The 17,756-nt window shown below is 40.1% G+C and overlaps 5 protein-coding genes and 2 non-coding genes across 8 annotated transcripts; 2 read left to right on the top strand and 5 right to left on the bottom strand.

The window, feature by feature from the left end:
- Positions 1–697: 697 nt before the first annotated feature.
- Positions 698–769, bottom strand: TRNAC-GCA (transfer RNA cysteine (anticodon GCA)). Its single transcript has one exon. It is a non-coding gene; the product is annotated as a tRNA-Cys (tRNA).
- Positions 770–1,151: 382 nt separating this feature from the next.
- LOC147290360 (hydroxyproline-rich glycoprotein family protein) lies at positions 1,152–3,253 on the bottom strand. Of its 2 annotated transcripts, none has more exons than XM_086237525.1 (3): positions 3,154–3,253; positions 2,640–2,761; positions 1,152–2,534 (listed from the first exon to the last, which is right to left on the bottom strand). In XM_086237525.1, the coding sequence occupies exon 3, from the start codon at positions 2,502–2,504 to the stop codon at positions 1,308–1,310; it is 1,197 nt and encodes a 398-aa protein (XP_086093651.1). In that variant the 5' UTR covers positions 2,505–2,534; positions 2,640–2,761; positions 3,154–3,253; the 3' UTR covers positions 1,152–1,307. The 2 variants fall into 2 exon arrangements, with proteins under 2 accessions (XP_086093651.1, XP_086093652.1); XM_086237526.1 differs by having other exon boundaries at positions 2,640–2,776; positions 3,154–3,221.
- A 195-nt stretch (positions 3,254–3,448) lies between these two features.
- TRNAC-GCA (transfer RNA cysteine (anticodon GCA)) lies at positions 3,449–3,520 on the bottom strand. The gene has a single exon. It is a non-coding gene; the product is annotated as a tRNA-Cys (tRNA).
- A 1,036-nt stretch (positions 3,521–4,556) lies between these two features.
- Positions 4,557–7,281, top strand: LOC147290358 (pyruvate dehydrogenase E1 alpha). Its single transcript, XM_086238761.1, has 3 exons — positions 4,557–5,046; positions 5,480–6,260; positions 6,687–7,281. Exons 1-3 carry the CDS (start codon positions 4,798–4,800, stop codon positions 6,962–6,964), a joined length of 1,308 nt encoding a protein of 435 aa, XP_086094887.1. The 5' UTR covers positions 4,557–4,797; the 3' UTR covers positions 6,965–7,281.
- A 369-nt stretch (positions 7,282–7,650) lies between these two features.
- Positions 7,651–11,316, bottom strand: LOC147290357 (conserved oligomeric Golgi complex subunit 4). Its single transcript, XM_086238827.1, has 2 exons — positions 9,678–11,316; positions 7,651–8,495 (listed from the first exon to the last, which is right to left on the bottom strand). The coding sequence occupies exons 1-2, from the start codon at positions 11,253–11,255 to the stop codon at positions 7,866–7,868; spliced, it is 2,208 nt and encodes a 735-aa protein (XP_086094953.1). The 5' UTR covers positions 11,256–11,316; the 3' UTR covers positions 7,651–7,865.
- A 1,569-nt stretch (positions 11,317–12,885) lies between these two features.
- On the top strand, positions 12,886–14,266 carry LOC147290356 (RNA-binding (RRM/RBD/RNP motifs) family protein). Its single transcript, XM_086238831.1, has 3 exons — positions 12,886–13,489; positions 13,583–13,891; positions 13,983–14,266. The coding sequence occupies exons 1-3, from the start codon at positions 12,956–12,958 to the stop codon at positions 14,037–14,039; spliced, it is 900 nt and encodes a 299-aa protein (XP_086094957.1). The 5' UTR covers positions 12,886–12,955; the 3' UTR covers positions 14,040–14,266.
- A 38-nt stretch (positions 14,267–14,304) lies between these two features.
- LOC147290355 (oligomeric golgi complex subunit-like protein) lies at positions 14,305–16,388 on the bottom strand. The gene is made up of 2 exons (XM_086238830.1): positions 14,998–16,388; positions 14,305–14,621 (listed from the first exon to the last, which is right to left on the bottom strand). The coding sequence occupies exon 1, from the start codon at positions 16,384–16,386 to the stop codon at positions 15,007–15,009; it is 1,380 nt and encodes a 459-aa protein (XP_086094956.1). The 5' UTR covers positions 16,387–16,388; the 3' UTR covers positions 14,305–14,621; positions 14,998–15,006.
- Between the last annotated feature and the right edge of the window lie 1,368 nt (positions 16,389–17,756).

Below are 17,756 nucleotides of genomic sequence, written 5' to 3'. Positions count from 1 at the left end.
ATGCATAGCTTTAAAACAAGTATATGTTTGCTGAATTTGACTGAAATTTGATAGGATAAAAGGCGGGACAAATTTAAGAAAACAAATTTGAACATTTATTGAACAAGTGAAACAATTAATGGACCAAAACATAACTTAAAAAATGCAGGACAAATTTGAAAAAACAAATCTGGACCTTTATTGAATAAGTAGAACAATTAATGAACCAAAACAGAACTTAAATGAAGTTAATTACACTTACACCCCCTGAGGTTTATCGTTTTTTCACATACCCCATAGGGTTTCAATAATTACACATACACCCTTGAGGTTTGAAAACGGTTGCATATAAACTCTCTATATGAGATGAAAAATGATGAAAAATTATACAGAAAAACATGCTAAGGGGTGAAATGACCTAATAAGATTACTCAAGGTGTAAGGTCCAACCTCAATACAAATATTTTCTTTTTTATTTATTTATTTTTTTCTCTTGTAGGGGGTAATATGCAAAGTTTGAAACCTCAGAGGGTGTATGTGTAATTATTAAAACCTTAGGGGGTATATGTGAAAAGAAGATAAACCTCAGGGAGTATAAGTGTAATTAACTCATTAAAAAAATTATAGATCAAAATTGAACTAAATATAAAATAAGTAAACTAAATCTGAAATTTTCTCAACAAAATAAATAGTGCCAACATTAACAAATGAAAGTATGAGGGCCCAACCGGATTCCAACAGGTGACCTCTTGACCTGCAGTCAAATGCTCTACCACTGAGCTATGGACCCTGTTATAGTGAATGACTAATTTCTATTCCTATACGTTATTCTTGTCCAAAACACAAAGCACCTTCTACATGATCTCGCTTTTTTTTTTTTTTTAAATTATGGCTGCACTATTCAGTCTATTCTCGAGATTCAATTTAAAGCAGATAAAGGATTGTTTCTTTAGTTATGTAAGAACTAGCAAAAACCAAATACCTTGCATCCTTTCAAGATGTCTTTAAAGGTACACTAGCATTTGCCTAATTAGTTCATCTGCTAGCAATGCAGAAAAAGGACAAGGATCATCATCATCATCATCATCATATATACTAAATTACGTGATTGTGAAGACAAACTTGCTCTCTGCCCACAAACATGTTCATTCTTTTAATCAACTTGTTGAAAATTAAAGGCAAACAGAATTCAAAATTTTTTAATTTCAGAAATAAGAAGCAATGCCCAAATTGAGATTCAAAGGGAATGTAAATGGAAAACAAAGTTGATGTACATTAAGACAAAAAAGGGATTCACGTAAAACTCCATGCATCACACTAGTTGACTGTCAATCATCATCTTCAGAGCTTCCATCATCACTACTATAATCACTACTATCATCATCTGGGTCAATATCCAGCTGAACATGTCGAACCTGTATCGTCTCCTGCGGTTTATGTACTGCTGGAGGAGCATTAGGCCGTAATTGTTGCTCCTCAAGCCTAGGAATTGGAAGAGATTCCAATGGGAGCAATGGCACTGGATCCCCAGGCTTCCATCCAGGTGGGGGCACAGGTAAATTGGTTGGCAATTCCACAGGCATCCCCGGTTTCCAACCTGACGGAACTGTGATATTTGGAGGAAGCAGACCCTGAAGTGCAGCCAGGTTGGGAGGTCGATTGGCTTCTGTTGGCTCTGAAGGTGGGGGCTCCATGATTGCCTGAATCGTTTTCTCCTTGTCCTCGTCTGTCCTAGGTAAACCGACATCAAGGTTTGCAAAACTGTATAGCTGAGAAGCACGCATTTGCTCTTCCTGTGGGGCAGGTGGAAGTGCCCCACGAAGAGGAGCTGTTCCAGCCCCAAAGTCTGGGGGTGCAAAGGTTGTGTAGCTTATCCGGTGGGCATATGACAAAATATCCGATAAATTCAACTGAGATGCAACAGTAGTGGTGCAAGAAGAACCATCTTCTGCATCATCCTCCAATTTTTTCCATTTGGGACGGGAAAAATCTGAGTAATCATCAACAAGAACATCAAGAACCTGCTCGACATCCCTCAGTTTCTTGGAAAAGGACAGAAGTGCAGCATCCTTGGACCGGATTTCACGTGCAATTTTCAGCTTAGCATCCTGAAGATCAAGAATTTCTTGGAGTTCAGCAACAGCCTCGAAGAGTTGGGTTTGAAGGGCTGTGAACTGGGAGAGGATTTCTTTGGTTGAGGAAGGAGACGAGTCAAGTTGGGTTGAGGTCAGTGATTGGGTTTGGGTGGAAAGAAAGGTTGGGAAAGACCCACGGAATGCATTGAGCCAAAGGGACCGATTAGGCGAGACTTCAAAGAGTTTGGAGGTGAGGGAGGCCATTTGGATGAGAAGGGATTGTGCTCTAGGGAGGGGTGCGAGGAGAGAAAGTAGGGATGAGGAGGGACTGGGGCCATTGGGTTGCTGTGAAGAAGGGAGTTTTGGTGGGGTAGGGTTTTGAATAGAGGGTGAAGTGGGGTTAGATAGGCCTAGCCTAGCTGGGGATTGTACAATTTGGGGCTGGAGCATTTTGGAATTCACCTGTTTCTTCAAAGAATTCTACCAACAACAAATTGAAGAAATTTAATACCTGGTAAATAACAGCAAACCATCTAAGCCTAAAGTCTAATAACAGGGGCGTTTACTAAAAGAAAAAACTCTTACCAGCAGAAATCAGAAACAAGAATAACGAGGTAGAGGCGGCGATTGAACAAAGGTAGTGAAGGTGACCCAATGTTGCTTTGCTAAAGGACTTTCCTTTTTCCTTGTTTTCAGCTCTCCATAACCTGCAAAATATAAGACTTCAAGTTCTTCAACATTTATTAAAGGGGAAAAAAAAAACACTTTAAACAGTTAAATTCTCTCTCAATGTAAACTATAAAAACCCCAAAAAAAATATTGAACTTTGCTCATAGCAGTAGGCTAGTCATAAGGTGTAGATACATTTGGACATAAATTAGGATAGTCAATTCTATTGCTCAGTTGAACAATTATCAGGAAAATTTTCTTCATAACCAGAACCCTAAATCAAAGCTACCCACATCTTTGACAGAAGCCCCAAATCAAACAAAACCAAAGTTACACACATCTTTTATCATAAATCAAACAAAATCAAAGTAGAGAGAAAGAGAAGCAATTCAATCAGAAATGAGTATCAGAAAGAGAGGAGCGTCCTCACCTGGTTTTGGTTTTGGGTCGTCGTCGGATTAGAGAGAAATGTTTTCACTTGCGATTTGCATGAGAGACGGAGGTCATGGAGTGAATAAAATTGAAGAGTGAGTGAGTGAGCGAGGGAGGGAGTCTCAGATGGTGTAACCAGAATATGGGTGTGGGCCGTATGGCTTTCCCAGATGGGCTGGGAATGCTTAATGGGCTTATAAAACAATCTTGGATAGGCTATACGTCGGCCCAGTCAACTAATCTAATACATGGCATTCTTGTGCTATAAAGTAAAAAAAGAAAAAAAAATTTGGAGGGCCCAACCGGGTTCGAACCGGTGACCTCTTGATCTGCAGTCAAATGCTCTACCACTGAGCTATGGACCCTGAGTGACATTAATTACTCCACATTTTCTATTTTAATGATTCAGATGATGTTATCGGAAATCAGAAAAGGATTTGTAGTTCTCATCCGATGACACGTTGGAACTCATCCTTGTCCACATGGTCACGGCAAAGACATGAATCATGACAGAAATAATAAGAAACGAGATGTGTGGTTAAAAACAATTTCAAATAATAAGAAAAAAAAAATGGTTTGCTGTAAACTTGCAAGTTTCAATTGATGGTGATGAAAGTTTAAATCATTTTTGATTAAAAGATGTGTAGTTATTTGTGAAGATAGCAGGCGTCTTCCGTTAAATCCAAGAGATCCAAACAAACACTATACTCAAATTCAACTAAAGTCAAATTCAGATTTGATTTTCATTCATTTTACATATCTTGATGAAGCCACTTTCCTTGTGTTGTGTCTTAAAATGGCCTCATTTTATGGGTCTTTCTAAAAACCATATATTCAAAAATGTAGTTAAATGAACATGTATTTAACCATTTAATTACTATCATCATCATCATTTTAACTTTATTGGATATGTTTTTTTAATATAATTTGATTAGTATTGTCTTTAAATAAAGACTTAAAAGTTTCGATCACTAAATTGTATTTCACAATGACTATATAAAGATGTATGCATTTCTCATGTCCACTCTTGAATTGAATTAGCTTGATCATTCCACATCCTTGTATAAATGAAGAAATTATGCGTAGATCATAAATTGATATAAATGGTCATTCCCAGGGTAGTATGGTAATCATCTACTCATCTACTCATCTTTCCCTCCCTTCACAAACACAAGGAAAATCCTTATGAAACCAATAAATAAAATGTTGGAAAAAAGAAGAAGAAGAAATTAAAAAGGAAACATCAAAAGATGACACAATAATAAATGAATGGAAGAAAACCCAACTATCCTAGTACAATAATTTGCACAAACAAAATGCTCCTATTGGTCATGGCCAAAACAAAAAAAAATGCTCCTATCGGACTTTACAAAGCCAAAAGCCTAAAACACATAAAATTAGCCAAAGTGTCACACACCAAAAGTGCCAAGGAGTAGGAGTAATAAAACTTTGGTCCTACAAGTGGAGTTGGTTGAGTTGGGTGGCATTCCAGGCGGTTATTTCCAAGCTTCTCTCCATCGTTTCCTCCGCCTTCTCTTCTCCTCTTATACTTTCTCTCACTCCCTCTCTTCCCATCTCCCCCTCTTTTCCCTCATTTTCTCACCTCCCAAACAAAACAGAGGACCCATTGAAACAGGGAGAGATGTCCTTCTCCGCCACCACCAATCTCCCCCAACCCCTCCCCCTCAACACCACCACCCCCAGATCCAATGACACCAAGCCCTCCTCTTTGCTCTTGCCAAAGGCCTCGTCTTTTCTGGGATCCACCCGCAACCTCCGTCCCACTTCTCTCTCTGCCAAGCCCAATCATTCCAATGCCCACCGTCGATCCGCTGTCGTTGCCATCTCCGAAGCTGTCAAGGAGAAGAAGGTCCATGCATCCACCAATCTGGTAATACTTTTGTTCTTAAATTTCATTTCTTGATTGAATTTTCTGGGTACGTTTTGTTTTTTCTTAATGGGGTTTCCAAATTCATTTCCTTTGTTGAAAGCTTTTTGAGGATTTTAGTATTGGGTAGCTGAGCTTTACGAGCAATTCTACTTAATCAAGCTCAATTTAACTTGTTTGGGAGGATTGGAAACCCAGAGCAAAAAAATTCAAAAATTCAACTTCCAATTCTGTTTCTCGGTTGATTTGATTCAATTTGATTTGCGTCTTATGTTTGAAGTAGGGGAAACTTCGTTATATATTGTAATTAAGTTTAAAGAGCTGTTGAAGTACACATCTAGCTTTTTGCCTAATATGTTTTTTTTGGAAGAGTACGATTTTTTATGAAATGAACAGTGTATAAGACTATATGGCTTTTAAATCTTTGTGCTTTTAGCTGATAACAAGAGAGGAAGGCTTGGAGCTGTATGAAGACATGGTACTGGGCAGAGCTTTTGAGGACATGTGTGCCCAGATGTATTACAGAGGCAAAATGTTCGGGTTTGTTCACCTTTACAATGGCCAAGAAGCTGTGTCAACTGGCTTTATCAAGCTTACAAAGAAGGAAGATAGTGTGGTGAGCACATACCGTGATCATGTACACTCTTTGAGTAAGGGTGTCCCTGCTCGTGCTGTGATGAGTGAGCTCTTCGGGAAGGCCACTGGTTGTTGCCGAGGCCAAGGTGGTTCAATGCACATGTTCTCAAAAGAGCACAATGTGCTTGGTGGGTTTGCATTTATTGGTGAAGGGATACCGGTGGCAACAGGTGCAGCTTTCACCTCTAGATATAAGAGGGAGGTGTTGAAAGAGGCAGACTGTGATCATGTGACATTAGCATTTTTTGGAGACGGGACTTGTAATAATGGTCAGTTCTTTGAGTGTTTGAACATGGCAGCATTGTGGAAATTGCCAATTGTGTTTGTTGTGGAGAACAATTTGTGGGCTATTGGAATGTCACATCTGAGGGCTACTTCTGATCCAGAAATTTGGAAGAAGGGGCCTGCATTTGGCATGCCGGGTGTTCATGTGGATGGGATGGATGTTTTGAAGGTGAGGGAGGTGGCAAAGGAGGCGATTGGAAGGGCCAGGAGAGGAGAAGGGCCAACATTGGTGGAATGTGAAACATACAGGTTTAGAGGACATTCATTGGCTGATCCCGATGAGCTCCGTGACCCTGGTGAGTATTTGAATAATGTCTTTCCTTTTTAGTCATGTACTTGTTTTGGGCAATTCTTGGTTATGGTAGCTTCTGCTGTTGTGCATTTTAAGAGCTAAACTATGCCTCTCCTTTTTCTCTTTGGCGGTTGTACATTTTGTAGATAGTTCTGTAGCTGTTTAGATATTAGATTGTTGTTCTCCTTGATTTTGAAGAGATTGGCTTACTAGTTTAAGCTTTTACTTGTCAATTTCTTAAGCATGTCTATCAGCTGATAAAATCATTTACAAGAGGAGTTAATAATTGTGTGCATTTGCCCATGATTTAACTTTTTCCGCCGTTTTGTTGGATTATCTGTTCTATTTGTCTACTTGAACGGTGAAAACCAATATCAAGTTATCGTTGTTTAAATATTAACAACAACCATGTTTGGTTCTATTTTGTCAGCTGAGAAGGCAAAATATGCTGCCAGAGACCCCATCACAGCGTTGAAGAAATACATATTTGAGCACAATTTAGCCACTGAACAAGAGTTGAAGGTGATAGATAAGAAGATAGATGAGGTGCTTGAGGATGCTGTTGAGTTCGCCGATGAGAGCCCACTTCCACCTCGCAGCCAGCTGCTGGAGAATGTCTTTGCGGATCCAAAGGGTTTTGGAATTGGACCTGATGGTCGGTACAGATGTGAGGATCCTAAATTCACTCAGGGCACTGCTCACGTCTAATTTATGTTGGACTTCTAGCAATCAACTTGTGCTTTGCCTTCATTAGCAAAAGAAAACCTGGTGGTTTGCCTCTGTTCCTAGATATGCATGGTGTTCATTTTTAGTTACTGCTAGCAGTTACTTGTTACTTACAAAGATTGTATTAGCTTTTCTACTGTAAGCAGGACATGTTTGTTTAGGGTGGGTCTTTCGTTTCAATTTTGTTCATGCTCGTTTTTAAGTTATCACTGTTTTTGTAATCGCAAGCAAAACCCTGAAGGGATGTTGGTTTTCTGTTTCCAATATTATTATATTTATCTGCACAATGATTCTCAAAATTTTGCTTTCATTGGGTCCTACTTATTAAATTGATATGACAGCATTAGTTCACACAACGCAAAATAGTCGATCCTCTTATGAACTTGTGATGATATTAATTGCATTAATATTAGAACTTTTTTTTTTTCTGGCCAGGCATTAATATTAGAACTTAGACATAGTTAATAGTATGCATTGTACAATACGGGTTAGTGAAATAGTAATACTACACCGTAGTTAAAAGTTAAAGAGTAATGAACAAAATTGACACTCATTTTAACCTGGCAATAAGCATCATAACATACTTCGATATTATGTCAATTCTAGTATGAGAGAATAACTTAATAACTTCTGAACTTTTAAAATTAACAAAGTTGGCAATGGAAATATGAATGGTAAATTGCCCCCAAAATTCCAATAATCGAAGTATTCTTCTACACTTTTTGAGGTTCAAAATTGAAAGTACATGTTCTAGGTAAAATATTACAGAAAAATCTGGTAAACAAAAGCTGTAATAAATGGTAATAATAAGAATGAAGATATGATATTTATGAAAAGGAAACAACAAAAGAATATGAAGGGTAAGTGTCAATTCAGAAGGGGATTACAACTTGAGAGCGGCAATTGCTTCAGGTTTAAAATCAACTCTCAAACCCAAAACTCGCCTGACCTCGGCCGGTGTCAGTCTCCATGTCATAGGTCCCGAATTCTCACCCCAGAAATCTAGAATCTCAGATACCTTTTCTAAGTTGAGGATTGTTGCCATTTGAGTGAGACGAGCAAACTTGTCTCTAACAGTCCTTTGAGTCATACTAGAGAAGTGGCTTACCAATGCCCTGGCATCTCTGTCTAGTTGAAGGCCTCCAAGTTGACTGAATCTTTTCTGCATCATAATTACTTCAAGCCTCTTCACAAGGAAGTCAATTACCAAATGTACAAATGAGTCATAGTTGTTGGCAGTCATTAGAGGCTGCAGCCATGCTACATTTGTCTCAACAGCATGAAGAAGCCTTTGGACCCATGGGTCATTAACCTCATTATCTGCATATTCAGCCTCTGAAAGCTCATAGCTGATGGTTGCCACATTATCTAGCACTGGACGGATACGGGGTGTCACAGTTGCCACTAGTTGTTCCAAGCCAGAATTCAAAGCTTGCTTGAATGCGTTGCTCATATCCCCTAATTCGGACAGACAAGACTTAACTTTTTCTCTATCAGCTGGTGCAGGAAATACCTGATAAAGAAGATATCAGTCTGTTTAATTCCTGATATTGGAAATGTTTAGATAAAGAAACAGTAAAATATGTAGCCAAACAATAAAATCCAACCAAACCAATGATCACATCAAATGACAAAATTTAACATAAATTTAAGAAGGAAAAAAAAAAGGATATAAAAGAACCCCATATAACCAGAGAATTTTCTAGTGTATATAAACATTATACTGAAGCAACCAACAAGGTATATGTGACCTCCCAAGTACAATAGAATACTTAGAAGTACAGCCTAGAGAGCAACGCAAGCATGATATAAATCTATAAACAAAAACCTAATACTATACATGTTGTCAAGGCCATTTTGATAACTCTGGACAGCCAAAATGTGGCTCTTAAGGACTATTTCCATTTGCACTGAATTATAACCATCCACAGGTGGCAAATGGGCTTTGAGAAATGCTAAACAACTGTCTCAATGAGTTACAATGCTCTTTTGACTCTTCACCTCTGTGCATGAATTTCAGTATAGTAGAGAAAAAATGAAGAATAGAAACTGAAAAATCCAAAGGATTAAGAAGGTACAGGCAACAGCTACGTGAACAGATCATACAATAAGTAAATAAAGAAAGACATCATAAATGTATGTATTCTATTGCACTTATCAACTTGCTAGACTACAGTAGCAAACTTTAAATGTATAGATTTGATCCTATAAAGAAGCCTACAACTGCAGCATCCAAAGTGAAATTTAGCAAACCAATCTACTAAAATAGAGCACTATGTAGCACTATCAAGTGATCATTAATGCACAATCACGGGCAATCACACAACTTTCATTACAAAAGCAAGTTGGCACCACATCAACCTCCATTTCATATTTGTATTATCAACAAATGTTCTCTTCTCACTGTAAAGTAATAGAGTATGTATAGTTCTATTATGTTTGCAAAGATTGACAAAGCTGTTGCAAAACAAATCTCAAAGAACAGGGACTTAGACACTAGAGGGGGCACACACTAAGATTAAATGAAGGATTGTATTTGTATAAATCTAAATATGCATGGTTACGCAGATGGGCTTCGAACCTAATACAAAGAAAGTTAAATGCGAGACAAAGACTTGCCTAATCAGTGTAGTTATCATTCATGTCACAAATGTTGAAAAGTAAAGCAAATAATAAACAGAATCATTTCAATTACCTCTGAACATTGCTCCTCAATCTCGTGTTTCAGTTTGAGGACATACTCACTACTCACGTCCATATTATTCAAAGCCGTGGCAATCTCCGTCCCAGTCTTTTGCACACCAACACCACCCAAGAACAGCTTTGCACCAAGATTGGGCTCTCTCATCTTCTGTTGCAAAGCCTCATGGTACTCATTGCTCAACAAGCTACTTGCTCCACTCAACACAGCAATCACTGGGCTGATATTCAAAGTGGAAATGGCCCTTCGCAAGCAACTCTGCAAAACATAGAAAACATCGTCGACCATTGAAGTCGTAAGACTGTCAGGCACATGCTCATCGATCCTTATCGCCTTCCTCACATTCTCCACCATAAAGAAACCCTCCAATATGACATAAAATCCAGTAATATCCTGAACCACTTTGCTAAAACTTCCACTCCTGAAAGCCTTAGTCGCTCGCGGGCCTAAATCTGGGTCAACATTAGCCAATCCCTTGATCTTAGACACCATGAATTCAGTATAATCTTCACCCAATTGCATCAAAGACAGTATCTCTTCCAAAAACAGCTCAACCTCTCTCGGGTCAGGTCCCTCAGACCCAACACCAACACCACCAACATTAAGCAAATTCTTGTTCTGGGCATTGATCTCGGAGGACAACTTGGGCAATTTCCTATACTCCATGTACTTCTTCAAAATCAAAGTACCCCTCGAATCACACTCCTCTTGAAGCTCACAAATGGCGTAAACAATCCCATCTTCCCCACAAAGCCCTCGCAAAATCTCATCGTTCTCTTCAACGGCCAACACAATGTCCTTAAACAAATTGGTCAAACACCCAACAAAATTGACCGCCTGTGTCTGATGGGTCTGATTGTTTTGCTCCATTATCTCCACCAAGTTCTCGAATTCAAGCCTGGATCTCATCCCAATCACCTTCCTTAAGTAACCCACATAAACCTGCAAACCCTCTTCTTCTAACCCCAACGGCGTGTATAACCTAATAAACCTCAACACATTCGGATGGTCTCTCTGGTCCACAGCCAAAGAGAGCTTCTTTTTCACAATCGCTTCGAGCTGCCTCTTCGACTCCATGAGCTGGTCTCGTTGCTCAGACCCAGAGTCCTTGTACTCAGAATCAATCTGAATAAACCGCTGAACATACTGGGCGGCAGACTCGTAGTCTTGTCCGTCGAGCGCTTGCTTCACGCCGTCGATGCAGTTGCTGCGCTCGACGATCGCGTCCAAGCGGAGGAGCGTGGACTTGACACGCGACTGGGCGAGGTCGAGCTCGCGGACCTTGGCGCTGACGTGGTCAGCGAGGTCGCACGTGGAGGTGACGTTGGCGAGCACGTGATCGGAGTCGGCCTTGACGATCTCGAGCACCTGCGAGGACTTGTGGAGACTGAGGAGCTGCTTGTCGAGGTCGGAGCGTTGGGAGAGGAGGTTGTCGAGGTCCAGATCTAAGGCTCGCTGGTACGCTATGCACTCATGGAGGAGCCGCGTCATGGCTCCCACGTCCGTCAGGCTTCGCACGTGCTCCAGGGCCTCTTGGGTCCCGAATTTGATCGACAGTTGATCCGACTCCATGAGAGCGTCGTCGACTGGTTTGATCTGTGTGCGAGTCTGAAATGGGACTGTTGGTGAAGAAGATGAAGCAAAAAAGCCAAAACAAAAAACAAAATACTCGGCCCATAATTATATTGGGCCGGGTACTCTAACAAGTCCGAACTAAATAACTCATTTAATATTTTTTTAAAAACAAGAAATGTCAATTTTTCGCGGGAATTTTGCGCAAATACCACCCAAATTAATGGAGTAGTTCCGATTTGCAACCCAATAAAAAAAACTATTATAATGTTATACCCACATTATATTTTGTTATACAATATACAACCCACGTCAGTTTTTATCAATTTCCTAGTAATGAACTAGCGCACATTTTGCTCTTTTTTTTTTTAAGAGTGAGGTTATGCAAACCACCCTTAGTTGCTGAGTTGACCACCTTAATAAATTTTTTTCAATTTTTTTTCTATTTTACCCTTTATTGCAAAAATATAATGAAATTACCCAGATCCATTCGGTGGTCATCTACCGAAACATCCACCAATGTTCGGCAGATAAGTGTCGAATAAATACAAATATTTCGACAGATAACTGTCGAATGCCTTTTTCATTTCCATTCGGTGGTTATCCACCGAATAATCTATAACCACCGAATAATCCACCAATATTTAGCAAATAACTGTCGAATAATTATAAATATTTCAGTAGATAACTGTCGAATGACCCGACGAACAAAATTGAAATTTTTTATTTTAAAGGTAAAGTTAAAATTTTAAAATAGGGTGGTCAATTCAGCAATTTAGAGTGGTATGAATAGCACTGACCTTTTTTAAAACCAATAACTTATTTCGTATGCCTAAGAAAAGGATGAGGCCGTGACCTAAATCAAGTGGACATTAGATATTGACACATGTACCACCTAATATGGAATGCCCACTTGACTTTAGTCAACTCCATCCTCTCATAAGCACACAAAATGACATTAATACCCTTAAAGAAAGGGCTTGTGATGCGCACATGGTCATTACTTGATGAAAAATTAGATGACAAATGATCGGTTTAAACCAAAGAAGAGATCTTTCCAGCGATTCAGTTCCTAAAGGGTTCCAAACCTAGCCTTCCAATATGAGAGAGAGACAAGCAAGCCTGAAACCATCCAATGAAGGAAGTGACGCAGCTTTAATATGAAAACTAGCACAAAGCTAGCTGAATCAATATGACACAACTTTTTTTTTTTGCCAATAATATGACAACTTTTAAGTAAACCAACACAAAACATAAAGGCTTTTTTGATGCATAGGATATGATTGGATACAATAAATAACTAAATTTATGTATATTCAAGAAAAAAAATGAGAATAAAATAAATTAATCATAAGGGAAAACTTATCCCTTTTAATTCTACCAAAATTAGTGGGATTAGTGGAGAATCTTCTTCCCATCTTTTTCCGTCAAGTTAAAAGATACCCTTTATTTTTTTTCTTAAATAAACATGAATCTAGCTATTTATTTTATCAAATCTTATATTATGCAACCAATCCAGGCCAAAATGAGCTCAGCACGACCTGATCCATTTGACACATCTATATAAAGTGTAGTTCGGGCCGTCCGGCCCAATCCAGCATAACAAACGACCCGTTGAAAACCTGGATAGCCGTAATCTTATCCATATGAAAAATGCGATATATAAAGAAGAGCGAGTGAAAATGCAAGTTGGGTGAGCTATGGCCATGGCAGGCACTTGCTTAAACATAAGACCCTCTTCTTCCTCTTGGATTGCTAACAGCAATAGCAAGAAGAGCGCTGGCGCAGTTACTCTGAAACGGTTCGTTTTGAGATGGGGGTCGCGCCCTTTGTTGCAGCAGAAGCATCAGCAGAAGCTTAGGTACCCCAAAAATGGGTCTGGCGTTTTGACGGCGCTGGCCGTATTGGAAGATGAGCTGGTGGTGGACCTAGTGGCTGAAGAAGAAGAGGTGGGTCAGTATGGGTATGAGGTGGAGGACGAGAGGCCCAACGACGACATTTCAGGCGGGGGATTGAACAAGCAGAACCCGTCGAGACCGTGTGAGTTGTACGTGTGTAATCTTCCCAGGAGCTCCGACATTCCAGACCTCATGGAGATGTTCAAGCCTCACGGGACCGTTTTCTCTGTAGAGATTTCCCGGAGCTCCGAGACGGGTATAAGCCGCGGGTCGGGTTACGTCACAATGGGCTCCATGGACGCCGCAAAAGCCGCCATTGCTGCACTGGATGGATGTGTAAGTGTTCATTAATCTCAAACTCAGCTACCCTTTTTGTGTTTGATTCTATTCTTTGATTTTTAGTGCTGAAAGTTGATCATTGTTTTGAAGGATGTTGGGGGGAGGGAAATGCGGGTCAGGTTTTCGGTTCATATGAACCCGAGGAGGAGGAAGAACTCTGAGGCAATGAATTCAACACCGGTGAAGGACAGGGTCTATGAAAGCCCTCACAAACTCTATGTTGGTAACCTTGCCTGGGCTGTGCAGCCTCACGTTTTGAGAAGCCATTTTAGTCAGTTTGGGACTGTGGCTAGTGCAAGAGTGTTGCACGATCGCAAGTCCGGGAAGAACCGTGCTTATGGGTTCCTCTCATTCTCTTCAGCTGCAGAGCGCGACGCAGCGGTCTCTTTAGATGGAACGGTAAAACACATGAATTCTCCCCCATTTTGAACCTTAATTTTCCATTTCCATTTCTCTTTCTCTTGTGATTTATTCCATTGCTGCTTGTCAGGAGTTTTGTGGTCGGAAAATAATAGTAAGAGGACTTTTACAAAGGACTTACCCTTGACCTCAAGTCTTCAATCTTCATTACTGCACAAGAGACCATCCATCCCAATGCCTGCCAGATTCTAAATTTTATGATTCTGCATCAGAATCTGCCTAATGTGTAGAGTTTTGGGTGTAGTACAATTTCCAAGATTGGCAACAGTGCTGAATTGTTCCATAGATATGTTATTGTAGCTTTTGTAGTAGCTAGATTGGTGCTTATGAATTTTAGTATGTTTGTCATGTACCCTTTATAGATGTGTACTGTGTATTAGAGAGCAAGAGAGAGCGAAAAGAATAGTTGGTTTTGGTGATACAATAAGAATACAAGTCATTTTTTGAAGCTCTTACATGTCAGCCAATGTTGGCAGGCACAATGTCAACACTCAAAGAGTGCAACTAAACAGTAATTTGCTTTGATGTCGGCATGCCTCCATGGTTTAACAGTTCCTAGCTGCAAAATTGGACATAATAGGCTGATCTTTGTCCACAAACGAATACTGAAAGCATACAGCTTCTCCATTATCCGCGAAAGAGATTTGTTTCAGTTGCATCGCAATCATACTAGCCCAGAACGATAAGCACAATCTGTTCTCCATGATCCCTGCAATCCCCCAATGGAAACATAAATAAACTTTTAGACAACTGAAGTGGTCTCAATGGAAACTAATTTCAATTGCTTTTAAAGGTTAACCGTAAGATCCATAAGTTGCATATGGACAACAACCGATAACCAGACCAATTCACTATTCCAATTACTATAATTAATGCAAAACTGAACAAATGAATGGTGGATGAATGATTTTATGTTACAGATTGTGAGAAACTCAAATTCAATAACAATTTAAACAAGACTACAACTTTAGAAGAGCACTCATTCAGTGAAATAGAACAAAGTAAAGCTAGTAACTTGACCAAAATCCAACAGATCCTCATGCTAGAGCCTGCAGGGAGTTGAAAGAAACCAGTGAGCCACATACCAAGAAACATTAAGCTCTCCTTGAGTTGGCCCGTATCTTTTTGATCAAGTAGTCCTCCAAACCAGAAGCTGCCTCCACTATTCTTGTGTTTGCCTTAATTTCTACCTTCATTACCTCTTTCAGAGTTTCCTCCATTCTCACCATCTCAATCTCTTCGCATATCCTAGGAACTATTGCAAGCCAAGTCTCAGTGTGAGGAACCTCCCCGTGCTTTAGCATCTCCTCCATAACTCCACAAGCTTCCTCAATCCTACCCACATTACAGAATCCTTTAACCAAAGCATGAACAACCGAGAAATGGGGAGAAAACCCTTTTGATATCATCGTCTCCATATAACTCTTTGCCTCATCAAGCATCCCCTGATCGCATAACCCGCTAACCAAAGTCCGATAAGACACCAAATTTGGTAAGCACCCATTTGATGCCATATCCTCAAGAACCTTACAAGCATCCATCGGACGCCCTTCCCTACAAAACCCCAGTATAACAGTGTTATAATGAACAATATCAGGATTGCACCCCTTAACCTTCATCCTGCAAAGAAGCTTATACGCCTCGCGAAGCTTCTTCTTCCTACACAAACTATTCAACAAACTTGTATAACTCAACGTATCCGGAACGAACCCTTTGTTCAACATAGCCTCCAAGAAGTCCACTGCGGTATTCACCTGACCCTTCCTACACAACCCCTGCATCAAAATACGATACGACTCCACATCCGGAACAAGGTCTCTCTGAAACATTTTGTTGAACAGCTGGTACGCAATACTAAGATCCCCATTCAAACAAAACGCACGCATCAAGATATTATAAGATTGCGTATTGGGCAGAACGCCATGACGGTGAGCGTCCTTGAAAACGTCGAAAGCCGGCCGGAGAAAGTTCCGGTGAGAAACGAGAATCTGAAGAATGCGGTTCAAGTGTTTAGTGGAAGGCTTGCAGTGAAACTCCATCATGGTGTAGAAGGTCCGGAGGGCCTTGTGGGGCAAATTGGCGTCGCCGTAGATTTTGATGAGGTGGGAAAAGAGGCCGGGGGTGACGGAGTAGTTGCGCTGGGACTTGAGGCGGATGAGGAGGTCGTCGACGAGAGAGAAGTAGTTACAGCGGCCGAGCTTGAGAATGAGAGTGAAGTAGGAGGCGTAGGAGTGGCGGAAATGGGGTTGGCGAGCGGCGTAGTCGAAGATCTCTTTGGCGAGGAGAGGATCGGATTGGGCAGCGATGAGCTTTTGGACTCTGCAGGGAGACCCGATTCCATGGTTTTGTTGATGGGGTTGTGAGGAGTAGCAGAAGAAGTCGAAGAAGAAGAGTGGTGGGGGTTTTGGCGGGAGGGTCAGAGAGCAAGTGGCGGTTGTTACAGTTTTCGATGAACGCAGAGAGAGCAGCTGCATCGTTGCTTTGCTCTATATTCATTCATTCTCGGCTACACGGCCACTTTTGAAAGACAAACGGGAATCAAAATTTGATAGAGAAAGTTTACCAAAAAAAATTTGGCGAAATGAATAATTTACCCTCTTAACTATAATTCGTGTGTTAAATTCACTCATAAATTAAAATTTGATACATAAAAACATTAAATTTTAAAAATAAATTAATGTGGATCAGTTTTCTAGAGTTTTGTTTAAATTTTTGTCAAAAAAATGTCACGCTCCCTTTGCATAAAGGTAAAATGGGACGATTTACGTTCAAAGTCTTACATGAGTTTCTAAGGACTTTATTCATTTTCATGCCTAAACTAATTAATTTCAAAATGAAAAATAATTAAATAAATAAAATAAACTAACCAAACAAATTGACTAATTAAAACTAAATAAATTTTAAGACTAAAATGAAAATAAAAAATAAGGGGTAGGATACCCAACCCAATTGCCACCCCTTGCACCATGCCGACCCAATCCCCTCCTGATCTAAAGGCTGGCAAGGTCGTTGGCCTCCCTTTTCGTCCGATAGGGGTGGTACGCAGAGAAAGAGAGAAAGAGAAAGAAGGGAAGAGAAAAAGAGAAAGAGGAGGAGAAGCGCCGATCGGTGGTGGGCTGGCAGAGACCTTGGTTCTAGTTTTTATTTTTTACTTTTTTTAAATCCTCCTTAGTCATTTCACATTAAGTGATTTTCATAATTTTACAAATTAATTAGACATGTGTGTAAAGAGAGAAAAAAAGAGTAATGTTATTTGGATTAAATTAAATGATCAAATAAGAGGGACCAAGTGATGTGTCATTTAGGGAGATGTTAAGATGAGGATCACATCCTCAAGTGACATTTCACTTAATATCTCTCATTTAATCACTTAATTTAATTCAAATAATATTACTCGAGAAAAAATGGTGTGTATAAAACAGGCTCAAACGAAAATACGGATAAACAGACAAAACCCTTTAACAACCCAAAACCAACATAACCCAAAAAGCCCAAATAAAAAGCTCCCGCAAAGGGAAGGAGGCGAAGGAGACAGTTTTTTTCTTTTACGGAAAATAAAAAGCTCCCGCAAAGATTGTGTCCGAAGCGCGCACGTGTCGCGTCCACAACACGAGATTTCAAATTTGTGGTGGCGCAAAAGCAGACGTGACAACGCTCCTCAAAAATATCCAGCCCAAGGAAGCCCCAGCCTCGCCGACACGTGTCCCGCAGTGGCCCCCGCACACCGCCGACGATCAGCACAAGCAAGAATAAATCAAAACAGTGGCTGAGGACGCTCCACGTCATCTCCCCACCCAGAAGCCAATGACGACCCACCTTTTGATCGAACAAAGCAAAGATAGAT

Source organism: Dryas octopetala, chromosome 3 (assembly GCF_963921425.1).
Source record: "Dryas octopetala chromosome 3, drDryOcto1.1, whole genome shotgun sequence".
Lineage (NCBI taxonomy): Eukaryota > Viridiplantae > Streptophyta > Magnoliopsida > Rosales > Rosaceae > Dryas > Dryas octopetala.
Note: the sequence above shows the minus strand (reverse complement) of the source record. Positions and strands in the feature narration are given on the sequence as shown.

What these genes read in the sequence shown, in the direction of transcription:
- LOC147290360 (XM_086237525.1), bottom strand. Translation starts at nt 2,504, where the DNA reads ATGCTCCAGCCCCAAATTGTACAATCCCCAGCTAGGCTAGGCCTATCT.
- LOC147290358 (XM_086238761.1), top strand. Translation starts at nt 4,798, where the DNA reads ATGTCCTTCTCCGCCACCACCAATCTCCCCCAACCCCTCCCCCTCAAC. An exon ending in TCCATGCATCCACCAATCTG is followed by an intron (nt 5,047 to 5,479) that starts GTAATACTTTTG and finishes TTGTGCTTTTAG; the next exon opens with CTGATAACAAGAGAGGAAGG. An exon ending in CGATGAGCTCCGTGACCCTG is followed by an intron (nt 6,261 to 6,686) that starts GTGAGTATTTGA and finishes CTATTTTGTCAG; the next exon opens with CTGAGAAGGCAAAATATGCT.
- LOC147290357 (XM_086238827.1), bottom strand. Translation starts at nt 11,255, where the DNA reads ATGGAGTCGGATCAACTGTCGATCAAATTCGGGACCCAAGAGGCCCTG. An exon ending in TTGAGGAGCAATGTTCAGAG is followed by an intron (nt 8,496 to 9,677) that starts GTAATTGAAATG and finishes CTTCTTTATCAG; the next exon opens with GTATTTCCTGCACCAGCTGA.
- LOC147290356 (XM_086238831.1), top strand. Translation starts at nt 12,956, where the DNA reads ATGGCCATGGCAGGCACTTGCTTAAACATAAGACCCTCTTCTTCCTCT. An exon ending in TTGCTGCACTGGATGGATGT is followed by an intron (nt 13,490 to 13,582) that starts GTAAGTGTTCAT and finishes ATTGTTTTGAAG; the next exon opens with GATGTTGGGGGGAGGGAAAT. An exon ending in CGGTCTCTTTAGATGGAACG is followed by an intron (nt 13,892 to 13,982) that starts GTAAAACACATG and finishes GCTGCTTGTCAG; the next exon opens with GAGTTTTGTGGTCGGAAAAT.
- LOC147290355 (XM_086238830.1), bottom strand. Translation starts at nt 16,386, where the DNA reads ATGCAGCTGCTCTCTCTGCGTTCATCGAAAACTGTAACAACCGCCACT.